The sequence below is a fragment of the Nyctibius grandis genome, chromosome 4 (assembly GCF_013368605.1).
Source record: "Nyctibius grandis isolate bNycGra1 chromosome 4, bNycGra1.pri, whole genome shotgun sequence".
Taxonomy (NCBI): domain Eukaryota; kingdom Metazoa; phylum Chordata; class Aves; order Nyctibiiformes; family Nyctibiidae; genus Nyctibius; species Nyctibius grandis.
In genome coordinates this window covers 66,378,344-66,399,640 of record NC_090661.1, presented here as the reverse complement: position 1 = coordinate 66,399,640, position 21,297 = coordinate 66,378,344, and the positions used below count along the sequence as shown (strand labels likewise).

General features: G+C 39.2%; 1 protein-coding gene across 1 annotated transcript in view; it reads right to left on the bottom strand.

Moving 5' to 3' along the window:
* KCNH5 (potassium voltage-gated channel subfamily H member 5) overlaps positions 1 to 21,297 on the bottom strand; it is a 157,920-nt gene that overhangs the window by 44,941 nt on the left and 91,682 nt on the right. The window contains exon 8 of the mRNA XM_068399126.1: positions 10,012 to 10,211. Within this exon, the coding sequence (XP_068255227.1) occupies positions 10,012 to 10,211 (200 nt within the window). The remainder of the gene's footprint in view (positions 1 to 10,011; positions 10,212 to 21,297) is intronic.

Here is a 21,297-nt window from a genome sequence, read left to right as displayed (position 1 = left end):
CAGCTACTCTTTTAAAACACGTTCTGTTTCTGAGCTGATTTTTTTTTTTTTAATTTTCAGCCAACAGCCAGCAGATCTCATCATGTTGCTCAGATAAAAGACCTGCAATCATTGGAAATCTCTTCCACGTGTAGGTCTTTATAGAATATGACCAGGTCATGTCTCAATCTCATCTTGAATAAACAAGAGAGATGATACTTCTTGTGCCTAACACTATGACGCACAGTATCTCTTTGGAAATTTCCCCATAGCATGAGGTTTTCTCACAACCACCTTCTCAGATATACCAGATAATTAGTTTTTATTTGGTTTAACACAGAATAAGTCAATTTGGCTTAATGCTACTTTTCTGTAACAAAATTTTGTACAGAACACATTAAAATACCCTGCATAAATCTCTTTTATCATAAAAACTAATAATAAACATATTTGACAAGACATATTCTCCATAAACCATCATTTTCATTAGTAATAATGTCTTGCCTGAGTCACTGTTGACCACATCCCATATCATATTTCCATAATTTTATTAGGGGCAAATGTCAATTTTACAAACTTATACTTACCTGAGTCATTCCATTTACCATTAGAAATATGGGCACACCTTAGTTTTCCCAGTAATAAACAAAAACTACTTTTGAGAGTGATTGCTTCACCTCAGCCCTACTTCTGGATCAAACAGAAAGCTCGTCTTTATTATAATAAAATAGAAACATGCCATCTTTTTTCTTCTCAATAGTAATTTCATGAAAATTCTGCTTTCTTTTGTATCATGATTGATGATTTTTAACATTTTTATCTACTCTTGGGCCTAAAACATGGTTAGATGATTTTTATATCCTTTTAATACTTTCAGTAATGTAAGTACTTTTGACTTAACAAGGCCAGGAGCTATGAATTCTCAAACACTGCTCTTAAGAAAAATGTGTGTATTCATACATGACTGATTTCCAAATTTTATCTTTTAAGCTTCCAAAGTGCAGGAAAAATTGGTTCACTATTGCAGAGGTTGTTACTGCAAGATTCAGAGATGTTCTCAGACCCTTTGTTTTATGGGGTGTATATTAATTATGTCCCTCAAGAATAAAAGCTACTTGGATGTAAAGCAGCATATTGTTTCCTCACAAATATAGAGTTAAATACAGAGTATTAAAAGTAAGCACTCAAAGCATTACTCTTTTTATAGATACAACAAACATATCTATCATCACACACTGTAATATGAAGAGACAGAAAAAAATCCATTACACTGAAAAAGCCAGTCTTAGAAAGCATAATTTAGGAATTTTCTGATGTCATGATAAAGTGATTCTCCTAATGACATATCACTGTATGGAGATATATGGAGATATCACTTATCAACCTGTACAGCAGTAAATGAGTAATGATCCAAGAGTTAGCCAGGAACAAATATTCTTTATTTCAGTTTTCTTGTCTGCTACGCTGCAAGTACTGAGAACAGAGAGTGAAACAGATGACAACTAAAAGAAATACTTAATACTAAAAGATTTGGCAAAGAGCTTTGATAAAGAAAAATGTAGATATGTGTAGGGGAAAAAAAAGAGCAAAGATAGACGATCCCAATACTCAGCTATGTGTTTACTGTATAATCCAAGCACAGGACTTCATGAGCTCCAACCTGACTTTGCAGCACTTCTTTTTGTGTTTACAAATACCAACATCATGAATTCAGAAGGAGTCTCACAGATGCCACCAGCTTCTCTATTACTTGTACTGTAGAACGGGGTTGTTGGGGACACAGATTACAGTATGTAGTAATTTTCCTGCTTCCAAAGAAGACACAAAATGTGATATACGATCACATAGAAGCATTTGGAAGCTAATGATAAATAGTCCAAAGATCCTAAGAGCAGAAAATGAGAAAATGAGCACTTCAAATTCAGATAAATATTCTTCTGAAAATGATCCCTTATTGATAATACAAGCCTTCGACATTCTTATGGTGAAATGAGCTCTCAGCATTTTTAAGGCAGCATGCAACTAAAAAGATACAAACTAGTAGCCACATGGTTGTAAGTGTGGTAATGTTGCAAATGCACACACATGGGTGTAAAAGAGAAATTCAATTTAAGGCAGAGGATATCCCATAACGCTCAAGCTAGTGTTTCACTGTTAGGGAAATGCCTCCAACACTTCATGCTAGTAGAATCAAAGTCCAGCTGGGACATTTGTTCTAGCCTGTGTATTCTTTCAGCAGCGTACCAAAAACCACCATGACAAATTTCTGAGGAGGAAATTTCCTTAGAGATTTCAAGACCTTTCTCAGTGAAATCTGCAGTTTATAAGCAAGGCAGGATATAAAGGTTGCTGACTGCAATGCTTTACTAACTGATGGCTTTGGAGCACACGACTTGGAGCAGGCAGTCTGCAGGGACCAGATGCTTGTGCTGCTACAGAAGTTGCTCTGTAATAAATCTGTAGCCACAGACTTCACACCCAGCTTTTCCATATGCATCCAAGCAGCATGAAAGAACAGAATTTGCTACTTTTCAATGTAAAATCAGAAGACAAAGCCAAATTCTACCCAGAGGAAAATCTTTGCTGGATGTATAAGCTGTGTTTCTACCAGAAAAGGAGCAGGGCTCCATGCCACACATGAACAGTACACAAGTATCCACAAAGCTGAGAGAGGAGAAAGTAAAGCACAGAACAACATTTATCACTTCCCTTCCCTGCACAGAAGATTAAAGCTCCTCAAAGTCAGTGTAAGACAATTGCTGAGCTCTGCCGTCATCACCTGGCACCCAGCTGATACAAACCCCAACACAATGACATCCAATGCAGAGATTCAACACCACTGTCATCTCTAGAGCACCCTATGGCATATGTAAAATGCTGGCAGTGAGTGAAAAGCTTGTGGTTGCTGCTAGAGTTTGGGAAAGGCAGTAACCAGCTCTGAAAGAGTCACAGGGAATTGGCACAAAATGTGTATCTTTTCAGCTCGAGATCTGTAAAGGGGGAATACAATTCCCAAGGAGGTTCCATCCTATTTTTTTCCTCTCCCATCCATTTCCTCAGCATGCTCAGGCAGTTTAAGATAAGCCCCTTGAACAGCTCAAATAACTCTACGGGGAGCAGAGATTATAAAGAACTCAAACAAAAGCAAATGAATCGAAACAAAAACTGTACAGATTAGGAGCGTGTCCAAACAATATCTTTTAGGATGGGTTTAAGTATTTTTAAAAAAATCTTCCCCAGATGGAAAACACTACAGGATGGCTTAGCAAATATTACAGAATCTGCTAAGACTTGTTAACAAAAAGGGTAGAGGCCAGCGAATCACGAGCGCTATCTGTTTGCAATTCTCTTTCAGCACACAGGATTCTCACTTTCCCAGGGCTGTAGCTAGGGGATATATTGACTGGTATTCGTGAAGAGCTTAGACAGTCTTAGCAGGGAAATAACAAGGACCGTTTCCTAAATGAATAACTGTAACAAATACTGGAGATATTAAAAATGTCAGTTTTGACAATAAACAAAATAAACTCCTCCAACTTCTAACCAGTTATAGGCCACAGATAGCTCTTTTTTTTGTGGAGAAAGGCCACACTGGGTTTTCAGACATATTCAGTAGTCATAATTAAGGTCAGTTCTTTCCAAAAACCCACAATATTCTCTAGGCACCTGACCAAGTTATTCAGATTTTTAGAAGGATTTGGCTCATTTGGGTGTTGAATTCTTTTGCAGACTTGGCTAAAAGTGTTACATTCAGCACTGGACGAAGGCCAAAGAGACAAAGGTAAGAAAAGAGCTGATTGGCATATCACAGAGCATTTTCCTGTAATAATCAGGTAATTTTGTAAGTAACTCAAAGCTGATGTGTGGAACTGAGGAATTATTAACCCTGCATGCATTAGGGTAATCTTTAATACATCACTGAATATCTTGGCACTAAGAATTGAATTTCAGCAGCAATGGTGTGCTCCATTTTAATTGCACTAAAATCCAAGGTCACTTGGATTTAAATGCTCAGAAACTGAGATCTAAAAATCAAGTCTAATAAGTTGAGTTAGGTTTATTTCCTTGTTAAAGAATACATGACCTGAACCAGTGATTAAAATGGTTAGACTTAGCGGTATAGTAACAAAATTAACCACTTTTTAACTGAGTAACAAGTGTTAGAGACATTAAAAAACCCCTAGAAACTGGTTCTCAATTACATTAAATTCAGTATTGTCAACAGAGAATCTGGATAAAGGTCTGAAAAACAGGGGAAGATGGCAGGCATCACCATATGTTTTAAGGAATCAAATGGTTCACCAGCACAGGGCCTGCTGGTTTGCCTAATGCACTGTGGCACACTGGCAAAATTCACCAGTGACCCAAAGCAGCAGATCCCAGGTTGCCTAAGGGTTGTAGAAGTCTCAGAACAGTTAAAGATTTTATTTGTTTCAGTTTTGTTATATCTATCCCAAGCACAATCATCACATAACCTTCTAGCGAGGCAAAGGATAGCAGACTACAGGGTATTCTATCATTAAAATCAACTTTTTAGATAAGAGAAAGAAAAATAAACATCAGAAAGAATATGGCATACATCAAAGAATCTCTCAAGTCACAAAAATTTTGAGAGTGACAACTTCTGGCACAAAGGTCACCCCTGGAAGAATGGAGTTGATCAATAGATTATTTTATTTTGTGCTTCTTCTGGAGGTGGCTTTATTTGCTAACACGCAGCATTATGTACGGACACTCAAGGGTGAAAGCATTAAGATAAGAGATCTGGAGAAGACCTTCCTCTAGATGTGGTCTCTGGAACCAACAGCCCCTCTGTCAGCTCCATCCCCTTGGTGGCAGTGCTCAGGAAAATGCCCGACCCATCCACTCAGGTACTTCTTTCCCCAGAAAATAAGCTCATGAGCTGCTCTGTAGCCATGGTGTATAGCCCTGGCATTTCCTCAAGCATGACAGGTTCATAGTTTAATCTGTATCAGTCCCAAGATGAACACATCCAAGAGGCAGAGATAATTATAGATAATCTTTCCTGGCTCTGAACAGTGCATACAGGAGGTAAATAATCCATACCATCCATAAAGGTGAAACAGAAAGCCCCACTGGTGTACAGGCCCTGATCTTGGACCCGTGTGAAGGACAGTGAGACCCTGACCGTCTCTCCTGCATCCCGCTCTCCAAAGAACCGTGGATTGCAACTGTACCTGGTCCTAGCTCAGCTCTGTGAGGTGAGGGAAGACTTCTTGTTCACCTCGTCCCGATCTGCAAGGAACGACCAACAACCCCGCCTCTACAACGAAACAAAAATACTTGTCCAAACGATTTTTACCTTCCCTCTTCAGCAGGGAATTGTATGCAGCTGTCACACCTAATTTTGTAGAAGTTCTCTTTGGCCATGAAGCTTGGAAGCCTTCTACTCCGGTCATCCATGAGGAAATCCAGCCAGCACTTACAGACACCTCTATGTGACGGGACACCATAGGAATGGCAGCCTGGTTCCCCTATTCATCTCAGGGTATCACTAATTATTACTACAGCTCTTGGATCTTATTAACAGCAAACATGACTAAACTGTACTGTCCTTGTGTAGATTAACATTTAATGAAGATACAACCTGTGTTTATTTATCACAAACCCATCTCTCCTATATGAAAGCTTACTGGGCCAGCAGTGAATAGTTTTAATACTGTGTTATTTTCCCATGATTTCCATTTCAGTCCTTGCAATGTGGAATTGGCTCTCATTATCCGAATCGCCGTTGATCCTTAGGTTGAGACTAAATAGACGCCTTTTTTCACTTTCAACCTATGGCTTTTCTGAAGAAATCGATTGTTAAAACATGATAGACATTTATTGAATTGTTTTCTGAGCAAATCCTAAGCCATACAACAGCATAGAGGTCAAGAAGAGAAAATCTTTGGGTTTTACTGACATTCAGAATGTTAGCATTAGATGAGACCTTAAGACATCTGCGTGTTAGTTAATGGTTGCTCTGCTTTCATGTATAATGATCTATTTCCTATAGAAGAGCTAATACCTATAAATTTTTCATTTGCTGCCTAGAGATTTCAATAAAAACTAAGATATTTTAATTCAGTGTGTGTTTCATGTGTTAAATTATTTATCTAAAGTTTTTTTTCAGCTACTTAAAAATGGTCATATACAGAGAACGTACTGCCTCTTTTTTATCTCTCTTAAAGAAACAGGTTCTGCTGGATGAGAGATACTGTTTAGTATATAAAGGCTTCTTAGTTTTGTTATGTTTTTAGCTCTGCTCATTATTAGATGAATATCCCCGAAACCTGTAGCATTAAACATAAAAAAAAATTTCCATTTTGTTTGAGCGACTGTTACACCAGGAGATAAGCGTCCATGTGCGTGTATTACATATATCATCCCAGCTGTCAGAGGAGGGCTCTCATGTTTAAGTGATTTAAGATTATGGATGAGAGGCCGCTTGCTTCCCCTTAAGTAATAATAATAAATACGCTAATGCTTTTAGTGTCATTGTTAATTCCCTATTTGTGAACACTCAGAGACAGGCTGAAGCGCTGTGGTTTGAAGACAGGATTTGAAGATGAGCTATTCCCAAGGAGACCAGGGAAGCCAAAATTGTGTGCTTAAGGCACCGTCACTTCAGCGTGGGAGAACAAGTCCTCTTCCACATACAAGGACGACAGATTAGGGCTTTAAAACAAAGTTCTGTTTGGGACAGCTTGTGCTCAGAAGCATCAAGAATGAGATCATGAAACTTCTTCCAGGCTAAACTCCACTTTGCCTTCAATTCCCATCTCATCCTTACTAGTTTTATCCAAGATCTTCTTTGGGATAACACACTGAATATGTCATTCAAGAACAGATATTTGAGCTCTGATGCAACAAATCTACACATATTCAGTGGTAGCAATATGTGTTGTGGTAGTAATTCCAATCAAGTTATTAACTTATATTTTGATTTCAAGCATATGAATTTAAAATCTTTAGTTATCAAAGAAACACATGCACATGTTTATTTTTACTCCATCAAATTTCTAGGATCGTTCATCACCATAGGAACCCACTGTAACACTCAGATAAGAAATTTAATTCTTTGTTAGTACATTAACCTTCTTGTTCTTTGAATTTGGATTTCAAAACAAAGCCATTTCAACATGCTGAGTGACTGAATGAAATGTATTATAAATTTGTGGCAAATGATGTTGCAAAACACATTGCAGAGTGACAATGCAGATATATTTGGAACAGTTTAGGATGTAATACTGTATGTTAGGTTGAAAAACATCCTTGGATGATGGAAACTGTCTTTGAGTTGTCTGATGGAAACTGAAAAGTTCAGAAACTCCTAATTATCATGTGTCATATGCACATGTGTTTTGTAAGATAATAAGAAGCTTATTGAAAAGTTCATAAAAATTAAGGAGAATGGGAAATCATGTGATGCAAAGATATCCAGACAACAGACTGGTCAGAATCTCATTACTGGAGCTTTGAAAAATAGACTGGAAGAAAACCCTACGGTCACGTCCAGGCTGTCAGACAAAGCAGGGCAGAGAGGTAATTCAAGACCTGGGGCAGTAATCTCCTTACGCTGTAGCACTATCTGGATTTAGGAGGTCAGCTGCAGGTGTGAGGTAGTACCATTAGCCCCACTGTGTCTGTGGTAATAAATCTGACTTGACTCTGTGTAACATGGAGGTCCCTCCAGTGCGCTCCCATCTGCTTGCTGCTCTAGGGTTAGTACAGATGGATTCAATTTAAATGCAGAGGGTCTTACAGCAGGGCTTGAAGGGGTAATGAAGGAACTAACGCATGAGAAACAATCCACTCTACATGACTAGTCTCTGGGACTCTACCACTGTTTCTATCGTTTCTCAGCTGGGATTTACAACATTTTCTCATTTGTTTTGGTGATGCACATTATAACACCTCCCTGAGTGGAGATAAAGATAGGAAGGCTGCCTGGCTACGACACAGCTTTCCACCCTTTTGATAAAACAAATCCCGACTTTGCCTAAGGTCCTGCAGCTGAAAGCAAACTGCCTGATCCTTACGCTTGTACAGACCCAGGGATGCTCAGTGTGGGCACTACAGGCCACTGGTGCTGTTGCTTTTGCAGACTTGCAGGCTGTAAGGGATATAAAACACCAAAATATTCAAACCGGTGCTCAAGTTCTTACGTTTATCTTGTCTCTGTTCTTCTGTAACATGGGTTTTTCTGGGAAGTTCGATTAGATGCAACTACTGATGTCCAGATGCAGAGGTTCCTGAAATCCTTCCACTGTTTTAAATAGGTTTTGGATCCAGGCCTAAGTTTAGGCAAGTCTTTACCAAGGGAAAACGGTTAAAAACCTAAGTCATAGATTTTACAGCCATATTAATTATCTAGCTAAGCAGCCACTCCTGTCTTACAGACCAGAGGACACTGCTTACCATGAGTCGAAGATTACGGCTCTAACTACATTTTTATAATCTATAAAACCGGACATGCGGAAACTATGAAAGGAAATTTCAGTAATTAAAGCATAGGTTCTCCTAATTAACTGCAAAGCATCATTAAAATCTAATGAAACTGTAGTGGAGTAATACAGGATTCTGGCTTAACTGCAAGGAGATAAATGCAAATGAAAGTTGAATTTTCATATGATTTTGAGTTTACACAATAGGACTGAATGCATTTACAGTAGTTTACAATATAAAAGCTCACTTTTAACACTGTATGAATCAGTATTGGGAAATTAGGGTATTAGTGAATAAGAAGTTAACATATTAAAGAATGTGACACACTGACGCACAAGAATCAAAGAAATCAAAATCCTTGTTACTTAAAATAGTTGTATTTGTATGGTAAACCAAATTTCACAGCAGATGATTAATACGATAACTGCTGTTGCATCAACATGGTGTAAAACTGAATTTTTCAATGTAGAGACTTCATCTTGGCGTACCTGAACAAGCTGCATCATCATTCCATATTATGCAATAGATTCAACCGAAGCAAGAACTTCAAAGCTCCGCAAGCACTAGACATTTTAAGATACTAATCTGTCATGATGCTTCCTTACCCTCCCTCGGACACTTGCCTTTTAAGTTCTTAGGAAGGAAATCTTCATGGCAAGTGCAGCTTGAATGCCTAATCTCAGCTGATGTTTATCAGGTCCACAGAAGCTACAGGAGCATCACCGATTTCCACTGACCAAAAATCTAGACCTAAAACTGTTATATCTTGCCTACATTCAAGGTATTGCAGGTGGAAAGCCTTCCATCTGACTTCAGCTCTCTAAAATATCCAAGGCTAGACAGACTCACTGCACATATGGAGAAAGAGAGGCCCTGAGGACAATTCACTTGATCTGTCCTGGCACACAATGAATCACTCCCTGAAGATGACCTTCTCCTTTAATCAGCTTTTGAAAAAACTTAAATGACCAGTCCTTTCTGAGGGCTAAAGTCCTGTAGGACTTCTACCCGCAATAGCTGCCAGCAGTGCCACATTTTCTGTATCTCCCTACCAAAGGCCTTAAGTTCTAGTCGAGAGATTTTAGCTCAAGGAGATCAATCTCTACTGCCATTAAATCCTATACTAATTACGCTGATGGATATGTCGAAGTCCTGGGCATCAGCAAAAGGTCCAAGCCAATCAAACTCATTTCATTGCAACTTACAGATGTCAATACTTTTCAGAATACTACTGATGTACGTTAGACACCAAATTACGTTCTCAGATTAATTTGAAGACCAATTTCCCATTGATTTCAATGGTTAAGTACACTAAAATTATTTAGTATTTAGGCAAACTAAGACTGGAAAGCAGAAAACATTTACCATAATGCAAAATAAAGGCATATTTCCAAAGCAGCAAAACAGTCATTTTTTAAAACATGATTTTTTTTTTTGATCCAAACACAAACATAATAATAGAGTAGCATGCAGTTAAGAATTTGTTAGTAAGTTATATGCTGTTACACAGTCCTGTTTCTAAGAAAGCACACAATGGACACAAACTCTTGCTATCTAAATTGTTACCTCAGGTACTCATACCTTCTCTGTGTCAATTCCTTTAGACATAGACCAGGTTGAGACAATATAATCCATGACTCTTTCACTAAGGCCTTTTGGGACTTGATATAATTTTAGGAAATCCCTCACATTGTTCAGCATCTCATGGTATCGGTTGGTGTTGGCATACATTTGCTGGAAAATGGTGGTGACGTTTCCAAAAATAGTTGCATAAAGAAGAGCTGAAAAAAACCAAAATAATTAAAAATAAATATATATGCTCCAGTAAATGCTACTTATAATTCAAGGATAACTTCAAAGAATTTTATGTATGGTTACAAATTACTGCAAATGCATAGGTGTAAACTGAAAATTTCTGTTTGTGCACACACTCTCATGCACATACATATACAGTTATATATTGAATTTACCCACACAGCTCATACAGCCACTCAGTCTGCATTAATTTACCAAATCACTCCATACATGGAGTTATTTAAAAATAGTGGGTGTATTTTAACTCTATACCCTATACTAATCCAAACTAACTTTCAAATGTAGCTTCAGCTTGCCAGTAAACCTTGAAGGCACTACCCAAAGAATCACGTGGATCTCCTGTAAGATTGGGGCAGCTAGCACGTGCTATGAGTAGAGAATGGCCTCACTCCCAAAGAAGAAAGGAAATGGAGAAGAAAGGAACCTGGGAAGCCTGGCAAAGAGATATCTGTACAAATCAGGTCCTGTGTCAATGGTCAAAGTGTGCACAAGAAAGATTCAGAGTGGCATTTCACAGTCCATTTCACAGCTAGCCCCAGCAGATGACTTGGGTATGTCATGTCAACTCTAGATACCAGTCACTAATGATTCCAAAGAGAGAAAAATTGGATTAGCGAACAATAGAAAGTCCCAAGTTTACCTCATTGCTGAGGACATATCACTGGGGCAGGAGGAGGATGCAGTAGAGTAGGAAGCACTACCTCAAACCCACTCCCGGAGTTATCTTCTCTTCTGGTTTAATTCTTCCCTTTCCAAACATGTCACTTTTACTGTCAAACTCAGCCAGCTGAGTTGTGCAACACCAAAGAATGACATGCCATATTCGAGAAAATCATATGTTTTAAATAAGCCTTTCCAACTGAAAAGGCACCAACATCAGTATACTATTACAAGTGTGACGCAGTGAACACTATTTGATGGAGAACGGTTAATTTCTGAAGCCTAAATTCAGCAAAGCATTTAAGCAAAAACTTAAATGCACAGCTTGCTAGTGCTGTCTTGAACAGCGGTAGATAGAAAGACGCTCTTAAAGTCCAGCAAGCTTAAGGTGCCTTATTGAGTCACAATGTAATTACCCTTCCAAGCAAGCCCAAAATGACATTCGTCCATTAGGCATTACAGATTTTGCACAAAACAGAATTATTCTGGTATCTCATAACACCAATGTGTGGCACTTCTGCTCTTGACATTACCAAATACACAGAAATGTGCCTGTCATTTTTAATAATCTTTGCTCAGAGGTACTTTATAGCAGAATGTAGCTATGCATTTCCATATTGCTTTTCTGAAAAACAACTGCAGCCTACAAATGGCAAGAAATAACCCACTCTGAAAGGAAAAATGCCTTCCATCTCTCAGTGCATAACATCTTCCCTCTACACAACACATTTCTACCTCATTCCAGAAAACTCACTTTGTTTCATATTCATTTACTGTTGTTTATCACCCCTATTTGAGAGGTGGCATTTTTAAAGAAACATGGTACTTTCCTAAAACCTGTCTAACAGAAAAATTATACTTCTGTTTCTCACAGTGCCTTTTACTATGCCCACATAAAAATTAGATGCTGAAGTTCATCAGAAATACGATGTTCATTGTTTCATCAAAGTATTGGGATTTTTGATCTCAACACACACTATTGTATCAAACAAGGTCACACAATGTGTAGCAAAGATAAACACAAGGTTTCAGTTTTAGAAAACACAGCAGATTAATACTCTATGTGATGTCCAGACATAAAGCTCTTTGCATGGGTAGGCTTTTTCCTTGCTTTACTGATTGCTGTATCGTATCTGCTAGCTACCGAAAGGTTTTCTCTATCTCTGTGCCCATTCAGATATGTATTTCTTCACCGAAAGGGTTGTCAAGCATTGGACCAGGCTACCCAGGGAAGTGGTAGAGTCACCATCCCTGGAGGTATTTAAAAGATGAGTAGATGTGGTACTTAGGGACACGGTTTAGTGGTGGACTTGGAGGTGTTAGGTTTATGGTTGGACTTGATGATCTTAAAGGTCTTTTCCAACCTAAATGATTCTATGATTCTATATCAACACCCACTCAGAGTATAAGAGTAAGTGGATTATAAAAAAGTCTTGACGGATGAATGCCACCTGACTTCTTTCTTTTTTTTTCAGTTTTCGCCACTTCTTTGGACTTTTGTAGTGGGTCAAACATGATGAAGTGTCACGTCTTTTAAGTGCAACATCCCTCATCCTTCTGAATAACAGTTGCTGATGTATCATGAACTCAGCTCATCAGATATGTGAGTGCAGAATACCTCTTGTCTTGCCCTCTGATGTCAGATGCATCTGAAAATGGCTGTGACTATAAATGTAAAGAGAAGTCATTATGTCCCTGTAACCCTGCGTTTCTGCATGAGTAAAATTTATGCAAGCCTGTAACTAGACTGCATATGCAATTGCAATGCATACAACCATACAACCCAACTGGCCATGCACACCTACACAGAAGACAGGCTGATTGAAAATGTAACACAGAGCCCTGTAAGGTTGGGGAGAAAAGAGATTCAACTCTGACACCTGCCAGGTTGGAAACAGCTAAGAATGCCACAGTGAAAACAGCTTGTCTGAACCAACTGGCACATATTACCTCCTCTGAAAAAAAAAATTACTCTTTGGCAGAGACAATTCGTAGAAAATACACAGTCAGGAGAGAAATTCTAGTACTGTGTCTCTTCATAGAGGGTCCTGGAAAGTTGTACTTAAAAAGATTGTTTGTTCGAGAAATTAAGGATAGAATAAATCATTGGATCAAGCCTGCAAAACTGCTGGAAGCACTACCCAGCAGTACCTCACTAAGTCAGAATGCACGAGCCCACACACTGTAGAGTCTGCACGGATAAAACCAGCATTATCCCTCTGTTGGAAATCAAAGCCTTCCTTTGCCTCCTATTGGAAATGGTAAAGACACATGGTTGAGTTCATCTAAATATTCCACTTTTCTTACAGGTTACTGCATGGCGGTCCTTTGGCAAACATTTAAAAGGAACCTACTTAGATCTTCACAGCTTTGAAGCTGCGCCTCAAAGACCCTCCTGCTTGTGGTGCTTACCTACGCCAACACTGGTAGCTGCTGGGACTGGTTTGTTGCTTTTTGGGGGAGAGCACATTTTTCATAATATGACATGGAAAATCCACCTCTCTCTGTAAATCAGCTCTCCATCCCTGTTCTCTATATGATACCTAGAAAAGGGGGTCATTTAAAGAAAGCAGATATTTATTGTTTTGCAGATCTTGGTATGCAACAAAACAAGTTTGTGCTCATAAGGAAATAATAAGCATATAAATATAATAATTTGCATTGCATTTGTTACACCTGTTGTGACACTCTTCTAAAGGGAAAGGGTCTTCTGCTTGGGAGTGTCTACTGAGAAGAGGTTAGTCCACCTTAAAAACACAAGTTACCTGCCTTTGCTCTCCCCCACCCAACTTTAGGCTGGGGTAATTGCATTAGCTGCAAATACGACAGAAGAGAGAGGCGAGCTGGATCAGCTCCTCAGTTGGCAGAGATGTCTCAGCTTGGGCTCAACCTCTGGAGCCCGTTGGATCCCCTGTGCACAGATGCACACATGCAGGCACATGCACACTTGTGGACACACTGGTGAGCATCTAACGCTGCTCTTGCCTTCCTCAGACTTTAAAGGTTTAAGGCTTTCCATCAATGACCCTTAGTGCCTGTAATTAGCAAACGAAGATTTCTCAGAGCATCCCTATTTAATGCGCAAACTTTGAAGTGCCAAGTGTGAACCTTACCCCTCACCTCTAGAAAACCAAAAGCAGAGGAGTGCTACCAAGGGCATTTCACTTTTACTGTATTTTAATTATTTTTGGCACAAGGAACTGGCAGTAAAGATCATTTGCAAAAGATTCTGAAGGAAATAAAATGCTGTGCCTCTCTTGACAGTAAGAGGATTGAAACAATCTCTAAATAAATCTCTAAAGGTATACATACATCTCAATAGTTTTAATTTAGTCTTCCCATTTACAAGAAACAGGAGAGATAATGCTACAGAGGCTGAAGGTGAAATTACCTAATTTCTTGAAATGGCTAGTTAGGTCAAACAGCATTTATTCACCTTCTCTTTAATGCCTCGCATTTCTCGAGACATTTACTGTTATGTTTCTATGGTCATGAAATGCTCATTTATTAATTGTCCTGTGTGTGTAAATCTGGAACAGTCTTCACTAGATTTCATAGAGATCAATTTGATATAATGATGCAGAAATATTTTTTCTCAGTCCTACAGGTGAGGTAGGTGGTTCAACTGTTATTTTAATTTCTATTTTTCCCCTTCAATATTGAAAAATCTCCCCTAAATTATATACAAGGATCTAAGTGCTATACATTTTTATATATAAAATGTGTTACTATATTTGTACATACATAAAACAGTTTCAAATGATTTAGCACTAGTGTTACATAAATCTTTATGCCTCTTTAAAAACAAGAAATTTTCTAAAAAAAAAAAAAAGACTCAAGAGTTACCTAAATTATCCCAAAGCATTTCAGATCTCTTATTATCCTGACCATATGCTAAATACGTCCAGATAGGAACATCTGCCTTTAAGAACTGAAGGCTTGATTTAAGAGATTTAATTTTCCCTATGGTCTGCTCTATGCTAAAGTATTGTTAATCTAAGCATATACAATATACCTTTAAACTGTAATTGTAAAGAAGAAGGTGATGCCTTGACCCTGGAAGAATATAGATATTCATTTTTGCATGCTGAGGCTAGCTGCCACTTCTCAATGAATTTCTGGAATCAAGTATTCCTGTAAGATTATCAGATCAATATTATTAAAGCTATATCATTCATGAGAGATTCAATATAAACCCCAATATATAGATATTAAATATAATTAGATATAAGTCCAGTACCCAAATATCTGATTTATTATTTTAAAAGCAGAGCAGTTTTCTGGTATTCCATTCCACCTCACCTTAATACACCTGATTATATCGCAAAACGTTTACAGGCACTCTTCAGTGTGACACCTGGCAGCACAGTGCAGGGTCCACCTCCTAAGTTTAACAGCCTCACTGAGATGCAGCATCAGTGACAGGCTGCCGCTCTCACCATGACCAGCTTTCTTCAAACCCATCAACATTATTCAAGGAAGTCAATTACTTGGAAGAAAATAATCCTTCTAAGCCCCCTCCCTTATCACCATCTTACAGCACTTTTTTTGATGCCTCTCCTGTCCTGCCCCACAGCCTCAGCCTCCCACCTCCACCCCGCAGCGACACTCCTGCCTGCCAGCTGTGCTAGTGAAAGCACCAACACAACCCCACGGCTTTACAGGTCTTCAAAAGGTCCATTTAATTTTGAATCATTGGCCCCAATAAAAATTGTGTGGTTAAAATACACTCCCCCATCCCAACAATGCTGACACCAGTTTTACAGCAGTTTTCAATCAGTGTCCTAAATACAATTACCCCCCATTTACAGGGAGGACATATCAACACCAGAGCATACCGACTTTCACATTTTACTTCCAAAAGTACTCAAAGTAAAAAAAAAAAATCTTTCCTCCAATTACACTTGCAGCCATATCACTGTACTATCCCATGCCACGTAATCCAATAAATTTATCCTCCCATAAGCCCCACCAATGCATTGTCACACCCACTTTGCAGAGGAGAAGCTAACGGGCAAAGGTCTGGATTCAGCAGTGAGCTTCAACTCTGAACTTTTCACCGTCATCCAACTGCCAAAATCAGGGGGAGTTGGCCATAATTATGTCTAGGTGAATGCATACGATGGCCAGCTTAAATCCATCATCCTCACGGCCTATACGCTTTACATACAGTGCCTGCATCCAGATGTATGTTCCATATTGCCAACACAGGGAGGTGGTGGCCCCCCATTAATTCCTATATCCCATGCTGCAGTCACATAAGATGCACAGCTCCTCCATGGGTCCAGCTGACATTCACCCCTGTTTTCCTGACCCAACATCTTCTTAATACTGTAGTAATAAAAACTCTAAATTAAGAGGATAATGATAATAATGATAAATCTGTAAAATCCTTCTTCACATTGATGGGATATTTGTTTGACGAAAACTCAATGATTATCTAATTAAGAGGATCATCAGTAGTAAAGTGTAGGAACGCACACTCACTGTTCCTCCCTTTATAGGGGACACTATTTGCACAGCAGAGAGGAATAGCTGCTTTGGAGGCAGTCAGGCATTTTGCATACTTTATGCCACAATCCTTATAAAAATAAAGGCTTTCAACTGCACTTGTACAGTCACTAATTTTTAAAAGGTGAAACTGGGAGCTTTTTTTTTCTTGAGAGCACTTAGCTAATGGAAAATATTTACTTTAAAGCTCCAATGCCTCTCCACCATGCAAATGTGATGAGCTGACTAGCTATATTTTTGCACACAGATGTAATCCAAGACTGGCCAAATTGGTATTGCAAAACGCAGTACCACACTTTACTGAGACGGTCTTAAATCAAGGCTCATGTTGCCCGTAGTTATCAGTGTTTTTGGCTTCTAGTCCCGAGGAAGCGACGGACATGCACTGAAGTTTGCTAAGGTTACTCAGCAGCATAGACAACAAAATTACACATTGCCCACCCTGAGGATGGAGGGCCAAGGGCTGCCTGGGTTTGTCGATACAGATGCAAAGCAGCTTGAAATCACAGTTCACACACATCTTCTCTGCTCAACATCCCCTACCAGAGCCACCCCATGGTATTAGATTGCTTTGCTCATTCACCTGAGAAATGGTGCTCAGCCATCAGAAACACAGCTCTGCACAGGTTCAGCAGTCTCCTCTTGGCATTTGGATGCAATTTCCTGCATTTTCTTTCATGTGAAAAGCTTTACGTGTCTTGGGTCTGCTAGGGTCTGCTTCTCCCTCACCATATTATTCAAGGGTGTCAAGCATCGTATGGCAAGGCACAGCCTAAAAAACGGCTGCAGTTACACCACAACAGGCAAATAGCATTACCCTGTGTTAACTGAGTGGCAAAACCTCACATTGCCCAAAAAACCCACATCTTGTAGTGAAGGGGCCTTAATTCTGGAAATTTTTTCCCTATGAGCTCTGGAGTAAGAGGCTGTGAGTTAGGGTTTTTTCTACATATTTCATACACAGTGGAAGGTGGGTCTAATGGGTCACAGCTTTTGGTGGTAACAATTGGGAGAGGAATATTTAAGTTTCCATTTATAAGAAGGGTATGACAAACACAGAGACTAATTAACCAGTGAAACCAGCTAAACCATTTCTTATACTAATGCTTCATCATTCCTGTTTCTTCGGAAATCCATCACCTCCTTGCCAAATGGCACATCTAGCATTTCACATGCTGCATAATACCCTGTACAATGGTAAATGTTAATTACAATGCAATCACTTCCCTAAAGGAATTATAGTGGGTGCAAAAGGAAAGCAGAGAGGCAGAAGATGACTGAAATTCACGAGAATTATGTTCACCAGGAATGCCAGCAACCCCATGCCTCAAGCACTTTGCTCTATCCCTTGTTTATCATTTTCTCTGTTTAGAATATTATCTTTAACATTGCCTCATTTCCATGCAAATCTCTCCAATATTTCAAAAAAAGCTGAATTGTGTCTGTCAAACAATCATCTACCCATCACACAAATCTTTCTCTTTCCTTTCTCCATCAGAGAAATAAAGAAGCTGCTTTCCCAGAGGGCTGTCTTTAGTGTTATTACCGGCCAGCGTTGACACCTGTGGATCAAAACCATCCCATGTGCCTTCCTCTGTGTGCCTCACCGTGTCAAAACTGTCACCAGTAACAAGCACAGGACACAAAGGCTCTCCAGCACTATTGAATGGAAGCACAGGAACCAAAGGGATCATCTCCACAAAAACAGTTCTCTGGGCAAAGTTGGCAGCTGTCAGTATTACCGTGTGAAACAACCTGACAGCTTGTTGCTGGATTTGAGCTGCAAGGGTTTTTTTCCCGTTGTTGGGTTATTTTTTTCTTTTGTATTTTTAAGGGAATTTTTTAGTGGGATACCAAGTTCTTGTCACATTAAGATGAACCCAGGATAGCAATGTTGCTGGAGGCAGGATGCCAGAACATCACTCACCTACTGAGGAACACCACCGAAATTGCCTGTCTTGTTAAAATATAACAGGAAATTTGTAAACACACCTTCAAAGTACTGGACTGTACTAGAAGATGTTTCCAGCTCTCTGCTCCTAGGTTCTTTTTTTCTGCACATGCCAATGTAAAAGTTTGTACTGTATAAATCTGCGTGTTGGTGTGTTTTAGATACTCACAAATATACACATTTATACATGTACGTACACAGATATACTTGTATGTAAGTGTAAAGGTGAACATACAATACGAGTGGGCTCAGACTTTCTGCAGCTGCTAATTTTCCTTTCAGTCTTCTAATTTGCTCCTTCTTTCTACTCCTTTCAAATCTAACTTTGCTTATTCATTTAATTAAACATTCAATTTTATCTCAGCACAATTAATAGGAATGGAGTTGGGACAATTAGAAAATGATTCCAGCTGTCAAACACTGGCCACGCACAGCCTTGAGAGATGTGGTAAACACACCTGGCAGCGTAACAGTGCATGCTTACACAGTATCTGCCTGCAAACGTTCATGAGAGCGCGCAGGTAAAGCAATGCTGCTTCTATTCAGTAGTTCCTTCTTTCTGTATTTTAATTCATCAGCCTGAACTCCGTGTGAGGATAGATTTTTGTATGCAATTATAGGGTATTTTTAGGAACAAAATAAAGTGCTTAACTGTTAATACTAAAAACCTCATATTTGGAGACGATGTTTGCATCCTATTATTTTCAGAATAATTCTGCTTTGTAAAATGACCACAAAACTGGCTTAATTGAACTCAACAATAATGTTTCATCAAAGTCATCTACAGAAGCACCCTCCCTCTAATTCTCAGTCCTGCAAATTCAGCATTTCTGGGCAGAGCTGAGCAAAATTTTGTATCCAAATTTTTCTATGTGATGCTGACAGTCTATCTCAAATTAAATTTGCCTTCCCTGAAGTGTTTGCACTAAAACCAATGGAAAAAAATAGACTTCCACAAAAAGTTGAAACAATTCACCTCCAGGTTTTATAAAGCTTAAATAATTCATAGCAAAACATTTTTCCTCCAGTTTTTTGACTTTAAATCTTTGAAACCTGAACAATGGAAGAAAATCCCATTTTGATAAAAAAAAAGGTCTTAACAGCCTAAGAAGAAAATGGAACATTCATTATCTTCACACCCCCCCCCCCCCCCGATTTATATTATAATGGAACATTTTCCACAAAACGCAAACCATGAGTTCCTAGCGCACTGCTAGCAATCAGGGCCAACGTGAATCCCTTTTTGCCTAATTTATTAGCACCAGGTTTGCATTTTATCAAAGTATCTGTGCCCACGAGTGGTGTGAAGCCTGCTCCCCTCTCCCACTAAGGCAACGCTTGGGCAGGCTGCTGCTCAGAGCTGGACCTCAGCACCTCTCATGTTTTGCTAGAATAATGCTGCGTTTGTCTAAAAAATTTCACACTAATATTTTCGGGCTTTCAAGGTGAATTAACTTTACTCTGCTTTGATTATCCACTTTGGGAACCTGTCCTTCATCGCAGCACTGATTTAGCTGTGGCAGATGCTGAGCTGTCACTGAGCCTGACAGCTTCTTCAGAGCTTCCTTGGTGGTTGTCTTGTAAAACAGTCAACAGCCAAGTGAAACCAAACTGCAAAAACGAGCACATTTCCCACTTTTATACTCTGTGCTGCATCCTTACAGGAGGAGGGGGGAGGAAAAAAGTTGGCCTCTTAATTCAACATTCAGTGTTACCAATTAACCCATTATGTATTCAGAATATATCCACCCCCATCAGCCCTGACATGTCGGTGGAACCATGTTTCAGGCACAGGTCTGTGGCTTTGGTGTCACCACCACTCCAAAGCCACTTCTCACCAGTGGAGAAGGGTCTTTCGGGAAGATATTGGAGTGAATACACTTAGTGAGAGGGTTTCTTCTCCTACACCATGTCAATTTGAATCCCAGTATATTTGAGTAGTTTTATGGCACTTGAGAGAACATCTATGGTCCTAGGAAGATGCTCTCCACATTCACCTTTGCAAGTGCCACAAACCGTTCTGCTGAAGAGCATGGCAAAATGGCAGGCAACACCATAAATATATTTTCATATTTTCTATCAGAGGAGCACAAAGCCAGACAGTAATATATATGTTGAACTGAACATCAGTACTCCAAAGGTTACAAACAGATCTATTTTCAGATGAAACAAGAGCTGTCTAAATACTATATCAAGTACATTAACTTCACCTCTTTACACCTGTCCCACAGCTCTCCAGTGCTCCCTTCCCCATAATACCAAGCACAACAACATTGCTGGAAATATTACTAGCCATTGATGCTGTCCTGGTAGAAGGGGTTTGAGAATACTCAACAGAACAACAAAAGGTTTCATATATTGGCAAACTCAAACAAACAAAGTCTGGCGTTTCATTTCAGCCTCTGAGCATCCATGACTATGTGAGACTGAAAAAGTGTCTTTATTTCCTGGCAGCAGCTCCTGGAGCTCTCCTCCTCCCTGCCCAACTCCTTCTGATCAGCACTTGTTTCTATCTGATTACCTCTGTTTTCTTGCTCACTATTCCAGGAAGGAGATTCTGGAATTAGATTTGCTGCATTTCCATTCCTACATTAACACTAATTTCACTGAAGTCAATGAAATTACACTGACGTCTGGAGAGTATCTGAGGAGAATAATTGAGTGTATTTTATCACTTTCCTTTGACTATTTTGTGGTTGTTTCATAGCATTTTTAAATGTCCTGTGTCACTAAAACCCATTTATTCTGCTCTGGGATGCTGCAATGAAGTTACTCTCTTCGGGATGATGGTGTTCTTGCTGTAAAGCTCCAGGCATCGTCTGGAAGATGCTTGTGATGTGTACTGCCCACAGAGATGTGTACAGAGACAGAAGGGACATGCAGCATCACACCAAGTGCCTATCTAAGCCAAAATCCTTCCTCTGACTGCA